Genomic DNA, 24,209 nt, shown 5'->3' on the forward strand with positions numbered 1-24,209 from the left:
AAGATACAAGTTTCATCTGTGGTGATTCATGCCAACTGTGAAATATCCAAATGTTTGGCGATTTCACCACACAGTTACCTAAACAGAAGAAGATTATCGGTATGGTGTTTGGTTATTGCCAGAATCAAAAGAGTAGTGGTGTGTCTGAGGGTCACTCAGTCTGCTGCTCTCTTCTTACACACACTCTTTCTCTCAACAAACACAGAGTCTTTGAAAGCTTCCAGGTCCGCGGGCAGACTGCCTGGGTAATGGGAACTCACATGGGGCCATTTTCAAACCTTGCAAATCTGAGAAGGTTATTGGATATTCTCCATGCTGAACATTTAAACCAACCTCTCTGCGAGAACACAAAATGGAAACTAGGAGGAGATAGAAAGAGAAAGAGAGAGAACTGAAACATTAATCCTGCAGTACAGTAACATTGGCCAATCACGTGGTGAGGGCCTTCATTTTGTCATTGCAAACCATCAGAATAAACAGGAAACCACACAGCGTCATTACTGTCGCCTTTGATAGAAACAGGAAGACAGAATCATGCCACTTTGTGCCGCTTTGAGAAGCATAAATACTATACTGTTTCATGTGGTAATGGAACTTGAAACAGTGAAAACAGCAACAAAGGAAAAAAAAGAAAAGACACTTGCATTGTGTGGAATCTTGTGTGCCCCATGCTAAACCTACGCAGACATGAACAACCCCAACCTTACAGGACGGAGATGGAGTCTTCCTGTTAGTTTTACGGAGGAAGTCTTCAGGCTCTACTTCACATCTGTTTATCTCCTCAGCCCCCGATCCTGTGGGGGATTGCACCACTAAATACTGTAAATTGTTGGCTTGAGATACACAAATGCCTGTGTATGATATGAAACTGAAAACAGTGCTGCTAAGCTTTGACAGCACAAAACGAAGAGCTTCAATGCTAATGCAGAGTTATATTTACTTGCAAAAACTACATTTTAACCAGTGGAGGCTAATGCTGTCATAAGGCTCTTCCTACCTTGCTTCAATCCCTTTTTAGTGACTGATTCACCTTAAACATGCACTGAGGTGCAATGGACTCAGGGACTTAACAGCTGCCAGCTAATATACCTTAAGGTCTCCCCAACAAAGATGTTCGGTGTGTGCTACACAGAGAATTTAGATTGAATTACTTGAGTTTTTGTTTACCCATTAAAGTGGCCACATTTGGCAGCTTCCCTCGAGTAATGTCTGAATGACAGGAGAGAGTTAGGAGCCTTGTCTCATCTGTCATCACTGAGACTTAAGTGATGGCCGACAGCAGAGTCTGTGCACTGCTTGATTGAATCAGTGTTGGACCCTGCCAGCCCGCCCGTTTGATTGATACCCCAGAGAGCAGCAACAGATAACGAAAAAACTTCACACAAAGACATTAGATAAGTTATTACCTGAAGAAATCTGAATTTTTGTCACTTTTTGGATGTTCTGTGCACAGAAAATAAATCACATGTTCAGTGGCCAAGCCTGTAGTTGTTACATTAGATGATGGCTGTCACCCTGTCCAGGAATTGCTTACAATGATGACATGGACTCAGAAACTAAAATCCAACCAGACAATGGACAGTGACAATTATTACAATGAAAAAGCAATAGTCCTCGTACTTGCAACATTTCCCTTACAGAGGCGTGGTGATGGTGTGATTACACATCAGAGAGGGTTTACAGTGTAGTTTGATTGAACTTCTATGACACCAGTGACAGGTTGTGACACATCTTAAACTGCTCTTACAGAGATGACTGGCGGGGCTTGTATTATAACAATGTTTCTGGGGTACCAGTTGCTCACCTCTCTGAAGTGAAGTGGGGCTGGAGCCTGGACAAATCCCAGACTATCAATTAGTCAGAGGAAATGGAATATGACTAAATAAATCAACATTACTTGCTATAGTTGAGTAATCTATATAATAACCTGTAACAGTAAGTGTTGACCTCCGTTTTCAAGTCACAACCATTTAGGCAAAATAAACCTGTAAGCTCAGCCATCTCCGGTGAAGCGCAGCCGAAGAACCGCGGGAATCCAGAAGATCCATATAGTAAACACTTATTTGACAGTTTAGTAGGTAACAAATGCAGTCTATTACAACAGTCCTATAATAAATCCTACCCTCATTAAGATTATAATGTTCAGTTGTTGTACAGGTGTTAATTCACCTGTATGATAACTTTGGAGGATGAAGTTTGTGGTGCTGTCGAACTGTATTGGATCATACAGAGAGGTGTCTCTGTTATTTGGCCTACCCTCATTGATATAAATTTTGTGGCTAAAGCAATAGAAACGCCTGTCTGTATTATGCAATATATTTCGACAGCACCAGGAACTCGAGCCTCCAGAATGACCATAAAATTGAATCAACGACTCTCTGGCGTTGATTCAGTTTCGGAAAGAACTGAACATTACAACCTTCAGTGAGGTAGGATTTATTGCAGGACTGTTGTATTAGACTGACTAGTTTTAGCTAGGTGTACCTAACAAACCGTCAATTGAGAGTATATGCTGTGCTTTTCACTAATTTTTTGCTTTATAGGCCTAAAAATTAAATTCACAAACTATGACATAGCTATACAAGGCCTGCCTGGTCATGTATTTATTTGAACTCAAGTCAAAGTCTTCAGCTCAGCCACTCACACTGAGGTGTTGTGCCACCCAGTCAACAGTTCTGGGAAGTGACAACCAAAGCTCTGTTTGATTATCATGGCCAAATGTAATAACCCAAATGTGCTAAATAAGGGGATGAAGTACTGCAAGGCCGTGTAGAAAAGAGGACATTTAGTGGGGAGATAACCTTGCTCTGATTTGGGGGTGACTGGCACCGTGTTTTCCTTAAATTATTCTCGTCACAAGCAGTAGCTGAATCACATGAATAACTGCCAGATATGACAAACAGTGGTGAGGGAGGAGGGGCCTGACTGGGCAGAAAGCTCCAAAGCAGTACAGGAAAATTACCAAAACCCTCTGCATGCCACTGAGCGTGAAGTGGAGTCTAACAGATATCCCTCATATGAACACATCTTGATAATGCTAAAATACTTTTTGTGCCAAGCACTGGAGGAATTATGTCTAAAAATGTTTACTGTCTAATAACAATGATATTCAAACACTATATTTTCAAACACACAGATTTGAAAACCTGGCTCCAATGTTGTGAAAACATGGGTAGTCTGGTCTAACGAGCTGAAGACAAACCAAGAGCAGCACTTTTTATAATGTGTGGAGTTCACACACAAAAGCAAATGCTTTCGTTCATAACACTACACTTTAGCTTTCGAAAACTCAGTCTTGAAAACTCTATATACACATTTAGGGACATTAGAAGATAAAAACTAACTCATTTTGGACCCTGGGCAAAAATTTTCTTTTGGGCCCCTGTTGTGGTAATTTGGTTAAATGCCACTTTATTTCGGAATATGTATTACATAAGCAAAGGAGCCCTCTATAAGACAAGGCAAAATTAGCTAATACTGTGGCACCTGACCTAGATGATGTTGTACTTTCCTGGTTCAAATTCCTTAACAAATGTGCAGTCAATTAAAATACCAATAACCAGTTGACACATGGGAAGCTGGTAGTGTTGGAGCCCTTGGGGCTCCTTTGCTGGACAAAGGGGGGGGGTTTATTTGGTAGATAGGCTGTTAGAGGGGAAGACACAGATAGCATTAATCAGTTTCAGGTGTCTAATGTTAAGTCTTTTTGGTAAAATAAGTTTTTATTTGCCATTTGAAGACCACCCAAGGTAAAAGAGCAGCAGTTGTTGTCGGTTTCACCCCTGCGCACGCTGAGACACTTTAAAATAAAACAGGGCCCCTATGAACAAAACACTCTTGAACTCCTGCAAGTCTAGAAATATAAACATACACTAGGCTTATATACAGAATGGAGTACAGAAACATTGTAGGAGTATTTCTGCAGAACCAAGTGAGATAAAATAGCATTCCGGCCATTTTGTGTTGTAGACTTGAAGTTGAATGTCCTAAACCCATTCTAGCTTCAGTCGAAAATTACAGTTATTTTTCCTTTCGTTGGTGGAGCCTCAGGCTTCCAGTGCGCGTCCTCGATGGAAAAAAAAAAAAAGCATGTGATTGCGCGCCCCCGCTGAGCAGGGGGAGGAGCCAGAGATCCTCCATGGTGGGTGCAACATTGTCTCAGCAAGTAGCCCCACTCCAGCGTGGCACTGCCTTTTACGAAGAGGAGACGGATGGGCTGTTTTCAGCGGATGAAAGCTTAGTTTTCTTTGAAAAACTACACACAGCGATAACTCGTATGTCACCCGCTTGAGGATTTACGGAGTCGTATCAGTGATAAACCGTGGGATTTTGGTTTATTTCTCGACGGGCCCGGATACAGCTTGATACCGATAGAGAGACTCAACTCAGGTCCTTTCGTCCTGACATGGACACAGGAATTGTACCAGAAAAGAAAAGGTAAAATCAATGCTAGCTAATGCTACGTAGCAGGCAATCTTGTTCTTTAGGAGCTAGCTGGACAACTTTGGTCATCTGTTGGGATTTGAATACTAATACTGATCTGACATTATGGGCTTTATTCCAAGGTTAACTGCTAGTTTAGCGTGTTTGTTCGACAAAATGCGTGTGCTAGCGACGCTATTATCGTTAGCAAACGGCTAACATAGCCAGAAAGCTGATACAGAAGTGAGCAAGAGCGATTGATGTTAAATTATTTATTTAGCAAGCTACCGAAATCAACTAGTTGAGGCAGGTAGCATCTGGCTATCTCGATTTTTTTTGTCTGGTTACCTTGATAAAATCTGCTTTGAAATTAATTTTACCTCGTCAGCTAACGCTACTACGTTTTTGTTTTTAATCGGTTCCTGGATGCAACATTAGCGTTATTTACATTTGTTCTGAATGTGCCACTTTTATATATTCTATTCATGGTTAATCACTGATGGTGTACTATTTGGGATTGATGTGCCAACGTTGACGGTTTTGATTAAAAAGCTCATGTGGGCAATGCTGGAGTGTGGTGTGCGGTTTCTGATGAAATATTTAGGCTTTAGAGAATGTGGCCTGAATAGAGAAGTAAGTATCTCAATTTACGTAGCGTGTAAAGTTATGTGGAAAATTGTAAACAGCTGTACTTTAAACTACTTTGAATTTCTTTAGAGTTCTAAAAAAAACTCGTCTTCACGGTTTTAACTTACAACAACATAGAAATGTGTTGTTGCTGGCTACTAAGCTTGTTTGCCACAGAAATCAGTTTGGTAACCAAGCATCTCGTGGAGAAATGTCTACCCAAACAAATTGAGTGCAAGTGTTTCGAGATCTAGTGATAACTAATGCGCATAGTGCAGGACAAAGTGGTATATTAGAATTATATTCTTAGTCTGACCAACAAACAAAAAGTCAGAGTATTCAAATTATAGTACTTTGAAACTCAGATAACCAGTAAATTGAGACCAGGTTTTTTTTTTTTTTTTTTTGTCTGACTAATTGATTGATTTGGATTGTGTTGGAACTAGTTGTCATTGACTAAAACTATTAGTTGTTGAGATGTTTCAGACTAGATAGTGCACTAGATAGATGCACTAAATATGTTGACAGTTTTTTTTCTGAGCTTATACTCAGACCTTTGTGTGCAAAGCTTGTTTTTTCCCACAAATCAGCCCTGGTTCGAGTTTGGGTATGCACTTAACTTTTCAGTTTCAAATGGAGGGAAAAGGTCTATTGGTAACAGCATTATTGGATCAAAAGGTTATCTGATAAATGGAGTCAGCCCTGAGGTAAACAAAATGGAGGTAATAAAAGTGACAAACAGATGGTCAGCTGTGTCATAAAAGTGGACAGGAGACATAGAGATTCCTCTGCTGTCAGCTGGCAGTAAAAGAGTAACAATGAAATTCATCCACAGTGGAAAGCTTCTCTGTGGAACATACAGTCAGTGAAAAGCTAATGTAAAAGAATGTTATTGTCTTAAGAAAAGTTTTCCTGTGCAATTTCAGAGCGGACTGGCATGGTAAAATAAATAGAAAATACACTTGTAAGATCCCCGAAAATTGACCCTATGTCTTAACAGTTAGTAATGGGAGAATAATGTCTTTGAAACTCAACTCAACATGGATGCAGTTTGTTCCTTAGAGTTTTAAGTTCTGTTTCGTCCTACAGGCTAAAATCCCACTGAGTTGTTATTAAGATCTTACTAAGGCTGTTGGTGGTGTGCACTTGTGCCAAAATGGTTGAGTAGCATTGGTTGAAATGTCTGACTTGATGTTCAGCTGGTTGAATAGTTGCCTGTAGTTCTCCTTTTACTTTCAAGCAGTTGCCCCGGTGAGGATGTGTTGCTGTTGCAGACTTCATCCAACTGCCAGATGGTCTTCACTCATTTGCTAAAATTTGAAATGAGACACTTTCTATAGGTATAGGTAAAGGGTGAAAATCCTGCTTGGTTTTAGTAAATATGGATTCAATTTGATTTTAGAAACAATCCAAAGTTGCAGTCTGCTTGAATGCAGTTTCAGCAGGTCTCTGTGAGTTGCCACAGTATTATTTGTGTCTCATCTCTTAATCACTAGGGCTTGACGTCAATACGAGAGACCAAATGTGAATAGCGATTCACTGGCTGAGACAGGTTGCCCTGAGACAGTAGAGTACAATTGGCTCCTCGTATCCAGACAAGTTAGAACTTGAAAAAAGAAATTTGGTTACTGATACAGAGCATAGATTTTTATTGTTTGTGTGCACATTTTTTCCTCATGTAAGTTCTGTGATTGAAGAAAAAAATAAAGTGATAAAATGTGCACTGAAGGCTTAGACACACTACGGTCATAATGGCTTTGACAGAGTCTCTCATAAACAATACAGGGAAGGAAGTCTGAGAACGATGCCTCGATACATCCTGAATTTTGTTGAATATATTTGCCAGTGCTGATCAGTTATACAGTTCTACTACTTACTTAACTACTACGTACTTTGTGCAGAATTCAGGTTGCTGAATGCAGAATCTGTCCAAATGAGATATCTCAGTATTGAATCTCTCTGTCTTTGCATCGGATTCACTGTCCATACCAGAATTTTGTTTCATATTTGGACTTGTGGTTAAAAAAAAAAGAGTTACAAAGTTATTAAAATAAATAAATGTATTTTTTAAATTGGGCTTATATATTTAGAAATTCAGAGGCACTTTTGGATAGCTGTCATCTAATTGAGCATGCTTCATGCCCTGGGTCAGCAATACAGATGGCTAAATTTTAAAAAAAATGACTTTTTTATAAAGATTTTTTTTTAAATCTGAGTGGTACACAAAAATCAAGGTAGTGTTGTGCACCACCCGTCTTTCTTTTTTTCACAAAAAAGCTGAAATGTCTTTTGGGCTCCAGTATAACTCATTCCCTAGAATAATGCATTTCTAGTCTAACCCGAAAGAATCTGCTACATTGGTTAATGTCTGCTTTTTTTAAGGATCCGTTTATATTTCCATACAAAGTATAGGTCAGTTTTATCAAGGCAGTATTCTAAACATCCCAAAGTATTCCTATTTCATTGAACACATTTCAGAAATGAAGCCGTGTAAGTGGCAACATACAGGAAGCTGAAGGGAGTAAAATGTTGGAGGTTGATTTGTACAATCCATATCAGGTTAGTTAGACTAGCCTAACGCCCAAACGAGAGAATGGAGTACATATATTGGACTGGGTGGCTGTACATGAGCCAAATTTAATCAGTTGGAGCACTGTTTCTCAGACATGTGGCACAGGAGGAGGTAATTTGAGCCATATTAGCTTTGTGAATGGTTTTAATATTTGCAATCTTGAGTGTGTTTGCCAGGACTGCACTTCCAAGTGGAGTAGGACAGGCTAGAGTCCCTACTGGAAGCAGTAAATGATTGTTATTATTATTATTATTATTATCATCATTATTTTTATTATTATTAACTTAAGCTTCTTGTAAGGCTTCCAGCTATGGCTGCTGGTGAAGATCTCAGATTTAACGACAGGTAAACTGTGTATGAGGATAAACAGAAAACTGATTTTGCTTCTTATATATACACATATAAAGTTTATTTTGTCCCGCCTCTCATGGTTTTCATCAGTTAATGCTACTAGCTCAGGTGATATCTTAGGACCATTTGAACGAGGTTAGCATAGTTTTATATACAAAAACTATACAGTTCTTCATCAAAATGTGAATTTAAAAGTGATTATATTAATAAAGTCTTATAAAGTTATATGAATAAAGTTTTATATATTTAGATGATCAGTTATTAATTGGGTTGCCGAACACAAGGAAATAACTAACATCCCTGCCACTGAATCATTATACTCAACTGCAGCTCCATTATTCCACTTCTAAAATAGATTGTATTATTGATTTTAACATCCACTACTACAAGCAAAATACGTTGGTGATTCACTAACAGCATCATACCCAGGAATTTAGGGGAAACCCCAACGAAGCTTTTCAAAGATGTAACTTAATGTGCCTGACGATAATGCCAAGGGTTCACATAACTGTGAAATTGGTCTTTTTTTCCGTCTTATTTTGCATTTCTCCCTTTATTAGATAGATGTTTTAGTTGTGGTGTTTTCCTGAACTGGATTGTATAAAAGATAACAGTGTTTATTGTCACACTAAACAGTACTGACAGAAAGTGAGTACATTTCTGTAGTAAAAAAAGAAAAAAGTAGACAAGCAACTTGGGTAGCATTGGCCAGGGTGGTTTTAAGTGTACACTGGTTTGTTTCCACATTAATCTCTTGCCCACTTGTTCACATCTGTGACCAACTCAAATAAATTGTGTTTACATAATAGCACTCATTCTTATTGGAAAACAAAATAAGTCTAATTAAAGTGAGCAAAACTGCAAATGTGATTGTGTTGTGAGGCATGTGAAGCAGAGGACTGCTGGGCGTGCATGACCATGTGCATTAATAGTGTTATGTAAGAGTGGCCTCTGCTCGCCTTTGTTTTAACATCAAGAGAACCATTTTGTTTTCATTGCATGTTTCGTGTAGAAGAATAAAAGCAGAGTGTTCTCTAATTTTGTAAGTTTGAGGAGGCCACGGAGCTGGGTCATCAAATGGCAGCAATTTTACTTTTTATACTTAAGTACCACAGTACTGAATAGGACATAAGTACAAAAGTAAATGCTTTATATTAGACAGTCGTGTCACAGGGCTTTATTTTTATAATTGGATGCGGTTTATTACTTTTCTGAATCTTTAGTAGAACAGATGTTTATAGAGCTGTGGTATTGTAGAAATGCACAGTGACTCAAACACTGTACTGTTTGTCATGATGGATGCAGGTTTAGTTAAATGTCCTCTACACTGTCCCTTTGTATTCAGTGGTGGTGTATTGTAGTGGAATATTACAGCTTAACTTCATTTGAACAGGATTTGATTGAAGGCATTTGATAAAATGGGGTGCAGCCACTAACGATGAAAACAATTTGTATACAGGCTAGTACTAATCACTCATCTAGCCTCCTAGTGGGACCAAAGTTTCTAACAGTATGTGGAGTTTATCTGTCATTAGATCATCAGAAGCTTAGCTAGAAGCTTAAGGGGGAGTACTCTACCGGTGTCTGACCTGTGTATAATGGCTCTTTAATAATTTGCAATACGTTCTGCTTGCAATGATAAATTAACCTATTAATGTAAGTTGGAGGTGATTGTTGTGATAGTGGGACCCAAAAAAGACTTGAAAACAGGGAAGTGTGTTGATACAATACGGAAGTGATCGCATAATACTGCGATTATCTTTCAAGATCCGCAGACATTCTGGGTGCGTTCTGTGGGGTTGAAAGAAGACAATGTAAATATTTTCATTGATATTGGCTGAGTGTATATGTTTGTGTTTGTAGCTGTAGACTAGGTTGAAAGGTTGAAATGTTTATGTTAGAGTACACATAAACATTTTTGAGCGGGGGATTTTTGGTATATGCATCACCAACAGTCTCAGTTATATATAATTAGTATCTGCAGGCATGTGTCATTAAATGGGGATCAGATGGAAAGATATCCCATAGAATTGTGGTCGAGCCATTATCCAATGTGTGTTGGGTGGGGTGGGTTTTTTATTTGTTTTTTTAAAATGTATTTATTTATTATTGTTCAAGTTTTGAAACACGGTTTGTGTTTAAATTTTTTTTTTTCTTGTAGTGTTGGAACATTTCCTACTTGTGCACCATTCGTGCTAAGTGCAACTATATTGGGAGTCATTTGAGCAATTGTCTGCGCACAAAATCCTCATCAGACACACAGATGTTTTTCTCGGGCTTAGGTCATCACCAGGTTTCTGTTTTTTTTCGATAGGCCTAAACACTGCCTTTGTCTATCTTAATCTTTTTACCCCAGAAGCCTAATGTCATGAGTGTTTTGCACATCAGCTGTATTTGATGGAAAGTTTTTGGTCTAAAACAGAAAAGTGTTCCTGCAACCCCCTCAGGGGATTTGATACACAGTAGGCTAATTATAGTTAGCTGGCCCATTTTCTTGCTAGAGTGCCTCAAATAACAATATGGCCTTGGTCAATGCTGTAAGTCCATAACAGATCAATTTCAATTAGGTGTACATTACAAAGCCAAGGGCTTTTGAAGTGCCATCCATTTTGTTGTGATGCTGCTCCAGTGTCTTCTAAAATGCATTTGAGGTCATGTGAGCGATATTAGGGTATAAATTCAGCAGCAGTTAAGTTGACTATTGCAACTGTGTTGGAGATTTAATCAGCCTATTTATATCAATGGTCATGTGAGCTTCACGCATGATTACCAATGCATATAAAAAGTAAAATCAGTGCTAAGTTTAAAGGCCAGGGTTTTTCCATTGTGAGAAGTCGTGGAAATCATGAGTATAGTTTTTAAAGTGATTTGCACAAGTCATTGTGTTCTTTAAAGTCTGCTGTACTTCGTCATTTTAAAATACTGCCAGGTCTTCAGATCATGTTTACATTGTGGTGAGAGTCCCTTAGCCAGACCTTGGATAACTGACGGGATAAATGCAGGATCTGAAATTGAGGAAGTTCGAGAAAATAATAGAAAATCTGATATTTTGTTTGTCCTCGTAGTTGCTGGTGTCAATCGGTCTGTGTTTGTGTGTGCTGTCGGTATTAGTGCCAATATTATCATCCTCCTCCCTGTAGACCCGTTTAGCCAGGCTCGTAAATGTCACAATGATTGGTGTCGCACTGTAGCTTGGCTGTGCACCAAGAGACAGACGAAAGAATCCATTCTCGTGCTCCCACCCAATCACTCTAAGGGGGTGGACTCAATTTCTTTTGGTCAACGGCCAATAAGACGCTCTCAGACAGCCATGTATGTAAATGAGTCTGATGGGGGTCCAGGCAGCGGCTTGGCTGTGAGCTTGCTCGTTGCGGACTCCAGCTGCTGCAGCTTTCCCCCCATTGACAGGCCAGAGGCTGACCAGACTCTCTACACACGCTCAAATCAGGAAGGAGGGATGTCAGCTCTTGTAGTGCACATAGTGGAATCAGAAACAATTTGTTTCAAGTCTTTGGCTCTCTCACCGTCTGTCTCCCGCAGAGTGAGCTCGGAGCGGAGGAAGGAGAAGTCAAGGGATGCAGCGCGATGCCGGCGTGGGAAGGAGTCGGAGGTGTTCTACGAGCTGGCCCAGCAGCTGCCCCTGCCCCACAGCATCAGCTCCAGCCTGGACAAGGCCTCCATCATGAGGCTCACCATCAGCTACCTGCGCATGAGGAAGCTGCTCAGCACTGGTCAGTATCTGTAGTTGTTGTACCCGATGGTGGACAATGTAGCGTGGGGCAGAACGGTATTTCGTGACTTAAGTCCCAATGATGATTGAATTATACAGCTATTGTCATTGTTATTTTAGAGGCAACTTGAGAATGTTTCAATAAAGAGGCCATATTAAGAATTTTCATTGGATTTACTTGTAGGATACCATCACATTTAAAATAGTTTAAAGGACTACTGGAGGAAAGAAAGGACGCCCTAAGGACAGGAAGACAAATACTAAGCACATTGTGAGAGGCAGAGGAAGGAAACTGTGATAGACAGTTAAATACCGAGTCAGCCACTCTTAAGAAATCCAATCACACATACAAAGACATAGATGCATTTGCAGATATACTGTACCTGTGGGTGAGTGTGTGTGTTGCAGTGTCTTGCCCTGCAAACATGTTCTTTGTGCAGCAGAGACTTTTGATGATGTCCCGAGCCTGATTTCCTTATTGCTTTTCTTTTCTTTCACTACCTTTCCCTCTATCTCCTCCCCCTGTTATCTCCTCCAGATGACCCAATGTCAGAGGAGGAAACAGAGCTGGATATTCAGCTAAACAGCTCCTACCTTAAGGCTCTGGACGGCTTTCTAATGGTGCTGTCTGAAGACGGAGATATAATCTATCTCTCTGAGAATGTCAACAAGTGCCTTGGGCTGGCACAGGTTAGTCTGATTCGACCTGCTGTTTGCCAACATAAAGACTGATGGGAAACTGAGTCAGAAGCAGAAACTTTTAAGCCAAAAAAAAAAAAATGTGCTTCAAATATTATACAAAAAAAAAAAAAAAAAAGTTAAGTTTTTTCAGATGCTGCTCAATAACCAGTATACATACACATTAGGCCTTTTATTGGAAAAGGTTATAAGAAGTCACTACACAATGTCTACCATGGACAATATGGACAAAGTGCTGCATGTACATATATGTGGTAAGAGAACTTAGATTCTGTTCTCGTCTGTTCACTGCAGTTTGACCTGACTGGACACAGCGTGTTTGACTTTACACATCCCTGTGACCAGGAAGAGCTGAGGGAGATGTTGGTCCACAAAGCAGGTGAGGGACAAATACAATGAGGAGTGTCATAGTATAAGACCTCTATAATGGAGAGAGACAGACACACACAAGCACTCAGCAGCAGGGAATTCAATCCACTCTGAGCTGGCAGGTTCAGACTAGGAAGCTGTCGGAACCAGTTATCATCTTCCCTCTTCAGTCCCGAGGTCAAAGTGATTAGAGTTGGCTAGTGTGTGGACCTCAGTGACCTTTCATTCAATATTACTGGAACAGTATGCCACATCACTGGCACATTTACTGTTTTGCTTACATGACACAATTTAGTCTTGTTTTGCATGAGTGGACAGAACTGCTTCACTTTCTCTTACTTTTTCTTGTGGGTTCAATTTTGTTTCTCAGTAGGATTAAGTGAAATTAATTGAGGTAAAACTTCCCTGTTACTTTATAACATCATTTGTTATCAATAGTTACTCATTTGAGGGCACACTGCATTTTCTGCTAGGCATTGCACTGAGTGCACTATGATATTATCTCAGCTGTAATGGGCGGTAACCCCACTTCCTTTATTTAACTGGATGTAGCTCACCACATTGCAAAAGCTTTACAGCTTAATGTCTCCTCTGAATTCAAATATGAAATGCTGGCAGTAGGCTAGATTTAAATGAGGTAACTGTAAATGCTAATGGTCAGCATTTAACTGTTCAAGTTAGGTTTTATTGTCATTTCTGCACATATGCTTATGCAACATACAGATGCACTTTCCCTTTTTAAACCGTGACACACTTCCTCATTGCGTGGTTTTCAGGCTCCAAAAAGACCAAGGAACCAAACACAGAGCGCAGCTTCTTCCTCCGGATGAAATGCACTCTGACAAGCAGGGGCCGCACTGTCAATGTCAAGTCAGCAACATGGAAGGTAAGCTCTACTGGAATCATTGAGGAAATGTACTCTCAGCAATCTATCAGAAGTAACCTTTTAAAATTTTCTAGTAACCTTTTTAAAAATGAAAAGAATGGCTCCCTTCAGGGTATATCCAGTCTTTGTAAAGGAATGGTAATGACCATAATGAAGCTGTGTGATGACAATTACAAGCTTATCCTAAAGGATTCTTAAAATGTTTTACATGCCACCTTTGCTCTTCCACTTCACGATATAGTATAAAGCGATCGGAAATAATCTGTATTGATTGGCTAAATTTCATATTGTCAAATGGTGTGAAATTGGTATAGCTATTAGTAGAGGTTTGATGTTTATAGTCTAACATCTACAGAAAGACTTCCCCATTGCATATCAACTGAGGATGCCTCATAGGCCGGTTTACATGACTCACCTATAATCATTACACACAAAAAACTTGAGTAACTAATTTCCGTGAATTTCTAAATAAATGCACTCACTGGTAAACCACTAAACCACTTCCTCTGGTAATTACCTGTCTACTGCATTAGGAGACTATTTAGTATCCTCGGAGTATGGAAATGATAATAAACGTGTCGTGACCCTCCTGTTATCTTTCCCCAGGTTCTGCACTGCTCAGGTCATGTGCGTGTTTATGACACCTACACTGAGCAGGCTACCAACGGGCTCAAGGAGCCACCTATTCCCTACCTGGTTTTGATCTGTGACCCCATCCCGCACCCCTCCAACATTGAGGTCCCTCTGGACACCAAGACCTTTCTCAGTCGCCACACAATGGACATGAAGTTCACGTATTGTGATGAGAGGTGAGTTTGCTCATAGAAGATTATTTGCTTAATTATCTTATCGCGCATCAAACAGGATTCAGCTTCTTAAGCCACTTGTGTAACACTATTCTATTATTACCAAAGCTTTCACCAGCACATACACTCAGAGCCACCTAGTGTTCAGTGTTGATACTACAAAAGCTTGATCGCTACATTTTTTTTTTTTTTTACTGTGTCAGTGGAAGAATCAATCTTTTTTGCTTCCCCAGGATCACTGAACTCATGGGTTATGATCCAGAGGACCTGTTGAATCGTTCTGTGTATGAGTACTATCATGCTCTGGACTCTGACCATCTTACCAAGACTCATCATAACTGTAAGCATAAAACTTAAATTGCAACATAAAATCTCTTTTGAACAAGACCCAGCTGTTCTATATTTGCCAAACTTTTAAGCACATGCCAAAACCAATCATTTCTAATTTCCCCCCTTCCTTTCGTTTTTGCTTATAGTGTTTGCAAAGGGCCAAGTCAGCACAGGACAGTACCGGATGTTGGCCAAGAGAGGAGGCTTTGTGTGGGTGGAAACCCAAGCCACTGTCATCTACAACAACAAGAACTCTCAACCACAGTGTGTTGTCTGTGTCAACTTTGTGCTCAGGTACTAAACAGTCAGTTTAAAAAAAAAAAAAAAAAAAAAAAGACTCATGTATTAACCTGTTTGTTTGCTTCTTCTCAAGTTAAATAGACAATTAATAACCTGCATGATTATGTGCAGAATTAAAGTTTTAATTGAAGTGGCATGTTTGTAATCCCAGTTCTAACCGAGCCATTGCAAAATCGTCAGTAATCTCAATCCTAAAGATGCTCAACTATATCATGTCTTTGTCCTCTGCTACAGCGGCATCCAGGAGGAGAAATTGATCTTGTCTCTGGAGCAGACCGAGGATGTTAAGCCAGTGAAGGAGGAGCAGAAGGAGGAAGAAAAGGCTGTGGTGGAGAGCAGCCCACCAGACATGTCTCCAACCCTGCTAAAGAAGGATGAGGAGAAGGGCCCAGAGCTGGATGTGATCAAACTATTCACCCAGGCAGTAGAGGACCGGCCACTGGCTAGCCTGTACGACCAGTTGAAGGAAGAGCCCGAGGCCCTCACCCTGCTAGCCCCGGCCGCTGGAGACACAATCATCTCCCTGGACTTCAGCTGCCCTGGTTCGTAGCCTTAATATACACATTTAAACATCACCACAGCATACGTAAATCAAGAGTTTATATGATAAATGGGACATGAAACCATTCTATCCTTTTCCTGTCCCCCTGATTGCAGATTCAGAGATCCAGCTGCTGAAGGATGTCCCTCTCTACAATGATGTAATGCTTCCCGCTTCCGGTGAGAAGCTGGCTCTACCTCTTTCCCCCCTGCCGCCCAGCGAGCCTCTCCATGTCACCACCTCCACCTCAGAGGATGCAAAAGTGGAGAGCTATGCACCAGCTCCAACTACTACACCCACCAGCCACAGCTCCTCAGAGGTAAGACTGAGTGAATTATTGTCATTCTGCAGTATAGACTGTAAACTTTTTGCCCACTTGCTACAGAGATGGGAATGACCTTTAACTTCTCTTCTCTTTAGGGTGTCAGTCCATTGGACTTCTGTTTCCCCATGGACTCAGATATGAGCTCAGACTTTAAACTAGACTTGGTGGAGAAGCTGTTTGCCATTGATACAGAGCCCAAGACCCCCTTCACCACACAGGTAATAATCCCAGGAGATACTGTAGATTTTACTGTATTGAAATCAGTTCATCATTAGTCTAACACAGAAAAAGTTTTTCTATCTGAATTCATTAGACCCTTTTTTTTTTTTTTTTTTTTTTTCCCCTTAAGGCGATGGAGGACTTAGATCTTGAGATGTTAGCACCCTACATCCCAATGGATGATGACTTCCAGCTGCGTGGTCTGACCCCAGAAGAGCCTCTGTCTTGTGGACCAGTCAAATCCCTTAAGAGTTCTCCAGTCCAAGTCACACAGGATGTCAACAGCTATCCCAGCTCCCCATTCAGTGCTCCAGGCAGTCGCACAGCTTCCCCAGCACCACCTGAGCCTGTAAATGCCCCTCATCCTGCCACCATCATTGCTAAGAGGTAAAGTCTCCAGAATGTGCTATATTCATTACTTAATCCCATCACTTTTTTGAGCTAGTTAAGTATCTGTATCGCTGTGCTGCAGGACCCCGCAGTTGGACAAAGAAGTCTCGCTCAGGACCCTGGCAGCTCAGAATGCACAGCGCAAAAGAAAACTGGGTGACATAAAGGAGATTATTGGACAGGTAAATTCTCAGTATCCAAACATAGTTCATAGAGCACACTTTACATTTATAGATGGAGAGTTTGAGCATCTGTATTGCATGATTTTTGCAGGGAAAATTGCCTGAGGAACTGGAGCAGGGCAAAAAGCTGAAGGCCTCTGAGTCAGGAACAACCAGGACCATACTTCTGCTGCCTTCAGGTGAATAACCTACATCTGTGATAGAGACTCTGAGACTGAAAATAGTCTTTAGAAGAATCCTCAATCTGATGTATCTTTCTCTCGGGTAGATTTGGCGAGTCGTCTGCTGGGCAGCACATCAGAGGGGACCAGTTCTCCCTTTACCCTGCCACAGCTCACCCGCTACGACTGCGAGGTCAACGCCCCCTTGCAGGGCCGTCAGTACCTCCTGCAGGGGGAGGAGCTGCTGCGCGCACTGGACCATGTCAACTGAGTCAATGCTTAGCCTGCTCACTGCTGGACTAGACTGGACACTACAATTTCTCCCTCACATTGTCACTCCCTCTCCAAGACCCCCCACCTGACCCCACCCCACTGCCCCTTATTTATGTATCTGTATGAGTTTGATTATAGTTTGGCTGCTGTTTGTGCACATCATGTGATATCTGCAGCATTCCACCGTGACAAACACCATAGCAGCATTTGGGTTTTGGTGCAAGGGATTCAGGCATCATGAGATGTCCAATTGTCATTTTTTGTTTTGTTTTTTCTCTCTTCCGGGGAGTCTCTCAGCACACAGCGCCTCGACAGATGACCCTTTTCCAGCAGGTCACCACAGACCCTGGCGCTACTGCCAGCAGTGTATTGTAAGCTTCAGTCGCACAATTTATATTTTCTTAAAAAGAAAAATATTACCAGCAATATATATTAAGCCTTTTTAAAGTAGTTTTAATGGGATTTGAACAATTTTATTTTTCCTCCCATACTTGTATGTTGTAGTACTTGTACTTAACAAGATGTCTTTAGTCCAAAGTATGGAAATATTGTTTAAACCTAAGGTGGTTTGATGTTATCTCCATTTAATAGCTATCAGCCTTTGAGGTAAATACATTTAATTGTGTAGCAGTCCAGTACATGTCACTTTATTATTTTACTGTAAGTGTGTGTTACTGTACATATACCAGGGAAATTTTAATCTACTCAGTATGGCTTCACATCTTTGACTCATACTTGTATTCAAATTGAAATCTGAGAGTGATCTCTTCACTTTTTTGTTTTGCTTCTCATCATGTAGGATTCACATTTTTCTCTTTTTAACATGAAGTGAATTCATGTTTTTGGTTTTTACTGTGCGTGACATACTCAAAAGTCTGTTTAAATAAGTGGGATTTCAACTTTTCACATTTTACCTGTGTGATCATCGTTATCATAATAGCATTCGTGAGGTGTCAAACTTGTTTGCTCAGTTAATGGTAGTCAGTTTAATAACATCGCTCCATGCCATATTGTTGGGTCTCTCATGCTTCTTGTTGCTGTCTAACATTAAATGGCTTAAATAAAGTACATTGTTTCAGGTTTTATTAACTTATTTCACAAATACTGTATTTTGGGCTGTGGAAACTCAAATTATTAAATGACACTGACTAGTTTTCTTACTTTGCCAAGTAAGAAGTAACAAAGCATTTTGTCAAGGTAAAAAACACTTTTTTCTTTTTTTACTCAGAAAAACCTGGCAATAAATACTGGACTCTTTATCCATTTAAGTCTTCAGATGCTGGCAGGTTTTTAAGGATTCAAAAGGTTTGTGTTTGAGAAATGACATTGAAATCATGTGTAGCCAACAGCCATGTAGAGAAGACAGGCAATACGTGAACTGATACATATGGCTAAAAACACCTATTTTACTTTAAGCTGACACTGCAGTCTGTGTTGTGATTTCATTTGCGCTAACAACAGATTTTACAAAAGTTTAGAGCAAAAACACTATTTCGTCAGCCGTTCACTGTCACAATCTGGTTTCAGAGTTTTCATCTCTTCCATACATGAACTAGTCATGTGACGGGCTGTCAATCAGGTCAACAAGTGGTTACGAAATGAAACTGGCGTCACTCTGTGTACTCTGGGGTCATTTGCAGTTGAAGCAACTCGTGCCCTCTCTGCACCACCATGGTGATTTTGTCACTGTTGCGGACGGCCTGGTAGATCTCCTCTGAGGTGTTCACCTTCACCCCATTTATCTCCACCACGACGTCACCTGGTAGCATGCCAGCTCTGAAACAAGTATGACAGCACTGTGGGTTAACAGCTATTCATCATACATGCTGAATGTTTTGCACATGCAACATAGAAAGCAAAGTTTTCCAGAACTTGCAAGGTGAATCAAGAAGTTAATCCATGCCTGTTATGTTCAATTTCAGTTTTTTTTTTAATTTTTTTATTTTTTATAATCAATATGGGAAGGCTCTTTACTGTTTCAACACAATGAAACTTACGAGATGACATTCAACTTCGAAAGCAAGAAGTATTTTTTACCACTCATCTACATCCACGGTAGCTTGGTCTGCTTACCTGTTGGCCGGGGAGCCCATGATGACTCTGTGAATCAGGATGCCATGCGTCACGTCTGGGAAGGATGGGTCTCTTAATTTCAACTCCGCAATGATGCTAAAGTAACGGGACGAAACAAAAACACATCTGGTTTCAAGCACAGTGCTGCAACGTTGCTGCATCTAGACTTTGCTCAGTTTTACCTCAGGTATTTGTGATAGTGAAACATTTACCTTGGCGTCAGCGTCAGCATCATTACACCAATGTATCGCCGCTTTGTCTCACCAAACCAGGTACCTTGGAGATGATGGACACAAACAGGATGTGTAAAAAAAAAAAAAAAAATTCATACACAAAAGAGTAAAGTGGGCGGCTACAGAGAATATGGAAGACAGAAAGAGGATGTGATGTGTAGCTTTTGATTCTTAGCCTGTTCTTACTCTTTCTTTTTGCTGCTTGATCAAGGAAAACTCTCACACGATCGGACGGAATAGCAAACGAGATCCCTGCAGTGACCTTCATGGTGTTTATACCAATGACATCACCATCCTAGCAGAGATAACAAATTCAGATAAGGTGAGGTATGAGATCAGACTGATAGGGTTTTCTGAACCAATATGTTAATTGGCTGTGTAATTCCAATCGTAATCAAAAAAACTCCTGTAGTTTTATTGATAGTATTGATTTTGCCAGTTATTAGTGAGCAACTTTTGAACACACAAAAAAACTACATTACATCATCCCCACGCTCAAACTATCAGTTTACATATCTGTAAACTGATTACATAGCTGTAATATCAGACAAAAATTTGCCTGATTCAACCAGAAGGTTCTTGATGTAATATTAACTATAGTAAATTCAACACTGAAAATCCCTGTCTATTCAAATGTTACACACCACAGCAGTCAGAACAGGTTTGCCGACATTTCAAAGTGATGATACATCCAACATTCAAACAGGACCTTTGACTCACCAAGTTAATCAGGGGACCTCCAGAATTTCCAAACTGCAAAACAAACCAGTCACATTTTATGTGAAGGCGCATACTATGAGAATAAGTCACAGCAAATCCACTCCGCAGGCTCATATTTTCCTGATCCATTATGACACTTATGTTCCTAACATTTAAAAACAGTCTTATCTCTTAAAATAGCTAATACGTATTCCAAAAGAGGATACACGTCACAAAAATAACAGATAGCTTTATATCATTTATACTTACATCAATGGTTGCATCCGTCTGAATGTAGTCCATGTTGGAGTTGGACAGGCCCAGCTCCTTACTGCCTCTCTGCACTGAGCTGACGATTCCTGACGTGATCGTATTCCGTAAAGCAAACGGGCTTCCCATGGCGACCACAAACTCTCCTTGTCGAATGTCAGACGACCGACCGAGGGTGAGCGTGGGTAAAGGATTCTGCATGTCAGGGGAGAGGAAAGAGGAGTTCAACCGTACATCCTCACTGCTCATGGGTAACTCAAACTATCCAGAGAAAACAGCTTCCCATTTCTATCCCTGCTCTACCATAAAGATGTTGCAGCAGCCTTTAGTTCTCGTATTACAATACTGTCAGCAATGGACAGCAAAAAAATGGCCTCTAAATAAAGAAGTCCTTTGTTTAAGTCATTATGGATGAGATAAAATTAGCTTTGCTATATTGCTGTTTCAGAATTTAAAAAAATGCATCAATCACAGCCCTTGTTCTTCTTATTAGGAGAGCTAGAGTAAGGCTAAAGCACAAGCACCAGAACAAAGTCTGAATGTTACCCTATAATAAAGTCATTTAATGTTGACCACTGTGAAAGCATTTGAGGTTATTTTTGTTGTCCTGCTTATTCCTGACTTTTGAGTCTGTTATTACAAATCATCTGAGTTTTTTGTTGTCAACCACTAGCCATTGACCTAGTTCCATATTCACGCCGAAACCTTTATCTTTATGTGTCCTTTATCTTAGTTTTATGTACTTTTGTTCTCATCTTCTGATTTGAGCTGATTTCTGATTAAAGCTAATGAGGGTCCAGTAAAATAAAAACATGTAGTCACTTCAGTAGATATTTTTGTAGCTTGTTGCCCACGTTTGCAGTGATTTTGATGGTTGCAATGTCTGCCACTGGATCAACATCCTGCACAGTGGCATGGTATATATCTCCGTTGGTTAGCTTCACACGGACGCCTCTCTTGTTGGCCACAACATGGGCATTGGTCACAATGAGACCATCACTGCTGATAATGAAGCCAGAGCCATTGGACACCGGGACTTCTCTCCCTGAAAATGGGTGTCTGTAAATCAGAAAAAGCAGTTAATCTTTCTCAGCCTGGAAGTAAAATGTACTCTTTGAGTTAATCCACACAGAGAGGAAAGATAATTTTGGCAATTGACTCCTAACCAAGAAAAAACAGGCAGCTTCAGCAAGGTCAGGTATGCAGGACGAGGGTTATCGATATCATGTCAGCTGAAATCGTGCTTTAGTAGAGCACACTCCCAGACGCGCACACGACATCAAAGTCAATCACATTATGACAAACCTGTTGCTACACAGTGAGCCTGGGGCTTCTGAAGGCCCGTGAAGGTCTGGAGTCCCAAATTTGCCCAATTGGTAATCAAGTCTGGCTGCCAACTGACTCATTACTTATGAGTTAAGATTACCTAATGCTGAAGTGATGGAATAGTTGATTAATAAATTATTTGACAGAGAATAACCAGCCAAATAACCATTTTGGTAACCTGTTTTTCTAAAGCTGTCTATAAGGTTCAAATTATACTGAATATCTCCTGATCACAAATTCACAAATATTGACAGTTCCTTATTTCTCCTGTTTCACATCACGAAATTAAAGACTTTGTTTTTCAGTGACCGCTTATAATTAATAAATTAAATTTCTCATATTTAATAGTAAATTATCGACTTGAACTGATACCAAAAATAATAATTAGTTGCAGTCCTTATCGACAGATTTTTACAGATCAGATTCTGTGACCTGATTTCAGCTACGTTTTTACCATAATTTATCACATTCTTTATTTTGGTAAGTGTTATTCAAATGTGGTGCTGTCACAGTCGCAGATTTTGCTGTGATTTCAATGTGTCAGTATCAGGTGTTAGTGTTTTATAGGGCTGCAATTGACAATTATTTTTGTCATCGATCAATCTGACAATTATTTTCTTGATTAATTGATTTACTGTTAGGTTCATAAAACATTAGAATGAAAAAATGCCCATCACAATATACCAGATCCCAAGGTGACTTCATCAAATGTCTTGTTTTGTCCAACCAACAGTCTGAAACCAATTAATATTTAATTTACTATCATGTAAAACCAACAAAAGCCGCTTGTTTTCTCATTTGAGACTAACTTTTTTTTTTTTTTTTTTGGCATTTTTGCTTTAAAAATTTCTTGAATGATTAGTCACAAAAATCGTTGCAGCTTAATTTTCTGTGGATTGACTAATGGACTAACGGGTGCAGCTCTGGTGTTTTCCAGAAAGATCCGTACATAACAGTTTGCGTCACAACAGCTATTAAAACTTGAGGATGTCCCCGTGTCTAATATCTTTCTTTTATAGGTTGCCAATTTTTGGTAACACTAAACAAAATAAGGAGTATTATATGAAAGATGATTTAAAAAAAACAAAACCCTTGCAGGTAATATAGCTGAAATCCCTCACAGCTCACAGATTTATTAAAATTTTTATTATCATCAGCAGCTGAAAAATCCAAAGCATTTAATCTAATGATATGAATCAAGCGACTGTTTCTTTTCTTTATTTGTTGAAGTTGTGGTCAGATGTTTTTTTTTTCCCCTTAAAAATAAGTTTGTAGAATAACATACGTTCAGAATTATAGCTGGTCAATTGACATTTTAACTATTTCAAGTAGCTGCTTTCCAACCAACTCACCTGCCCATGATTTCAATGTACACGACAGCTGGAGTGGACTTCTCGACCACATCTGCAATAAAGTTGTATTTATACCGGGGGCTGTCAGGTTTAAAGGGAGAAGCACACTGGGCTGAAGGCAGGATGTGTTCAAGAAACCGTCCGGACACTGAAACTCCTCTGTCGTTTTCTTTTTCTTCTTTTTGACTGTCCAGGAGCGCCACACCACAGAGTCCCAGACCCACCGACACTGAACTGAGCAAGGGAGACCAGCTGCTGCCGCTGCTGTTCCTTCCACCTCTCCTGTCCCCAGAAGGAGCCTCCCGGTCCAGGCTCGTGTCTCCCTCTGCGCCCATGTGGTTACATGTAAAAACAGATGGCAGCCGGCTGACTGTCCTTTCCGCCAGAGAGTTAAGTCCACGGCTTTGACACCGACTGTGTGTCCTCAGCGCTGAGAGAAAATACCTATTGACAGCAGCTGCTGCCATGTTGCATCGCTTCAGTGACACCGGTTCAGGAATTTTTAGACAGCCACACAACACTTTATATCCAAATATATTTACAGTGCGAATGCTCCGTTTTCTATTAATTGTAATAATCGCGCTGTGCCTATGAATAAAAACAAAACAATACAAATATTTCCTCTGAATTCTACTGTTGTTTACTACAGTCCGAAAGACAGTCACAATTGACAACCCAACAACCCCGTTCCGGGCCTGCGTACTACGCTTCTTCTTCTTCTTCCTTTTGTCTATTACGACGGTAGGTTTTGTGTTACTGCCCTCCAGAGGATAAATTGATTAATTACTTCAATCACGGTTCATCCTCTTGTTAGATATAAAACAAGAGTGCGGGAACTACGTGTCTGCCTTTGCAGCAGTAGTGCAAAAATGTTTTCAGATGCTTTACGTGAGAAAAACGAAATATACAACGACGTAAAAATACTCCATTACAAGTGAAAGTCCTACATTCAATATCTTGAAAGTATGGAAGTATTGTATACTTTATATACGATGTACATAAAGTATCAAAAGTAAAAGTACTCATAATGAAGGGAAATGGGTCATGTGAGTTTTATATCATTATTGATACCA

At 40.1% G+C, this 24,209-nt stretch overlaps 2 protein-coding genes across 2 annotated transcripts; one reads left to right on the forward strand and one right to left on the reverse strand.

Annotated features, from left to right (window-relative positions):
* The first annotated feature begins 4,126 nt into the window (after positions 1-4,126).
* hif1aa (hypoxia inducible factor 1 subunit alpha a) lies at positions 4,127-18,263 on the forward strand. The gene is made up of 15 exons (XM_040137731.1): positions 4,127-4,437; positions 11,513-11,703; positions 12,241-12,392; positions 12,696-12,780; positions 13,547-13,656; positions 14,263-14,465; positions 14,696-14,802; positions 14,939-15,086; positions 15,327-15,634; positions 15,750-15,952; positions 16,054-16,176; positions 16,308-16,564; positions 16,650-16,749; positions 16,841-16,928; positions 17,018-18,263. The coding sequence occupies exons 1-15, from the start codon at positions 4,406-4,408 to the stop codon at positions 17,179-17,181; spliced, it is 2,271 nt and encodes a 756-aa protein (XP_039993665.1). The 5' UTR covers positions 4,127-4,405; the 3' UTR covers positions 17,182-18,263.
* LOC120795653 (serine protease HTRA2, mitochondrial-like) lies at positions 18,155-23,844 on the reverse strand. Its single transcript, XM_040137732.1, has 8 exons — positions 23,137-23,844; positions 21,313-21,517; positions 20,459-20,653; positions 20,210-20,242; positions 19,676-19,784; positions 19,469-19,532; positions 19,257-19,352; positions 18,155-18,959 (listed from the first exon to the last, which is right to left on the reverse strand). The coding sequence occupies exons 1-8, from the start codon at positions 23,601-23,603 to the stop codon at positions 18,794-18,796; spliced, it is 1,335 nt and encodes a 444-aa protein (XP_039993666.1). The 5' UTR covers positions 23,604-23,844; the 3' UTR covers positions 18,155-18,793.
* Positions 23,845-24,209: the final 365 nt, after the last annotated feature.

This window comes from Xiphias gladius, chromosome 10, assembly GCF_016859285.1.
Source record: "Xiphias gladius isolate SHS-SW01 ecotype Sanya breed wild chromosome 10, ASM1685928v1, whole genome shotgun sequence".
NCBI classification, from domain to species: Eukaryota; Metazoa; Chordata; class Actinopteri; order Istiophoriformes; family Xiphiidae; genus Xiphias; species Xiphias gladius.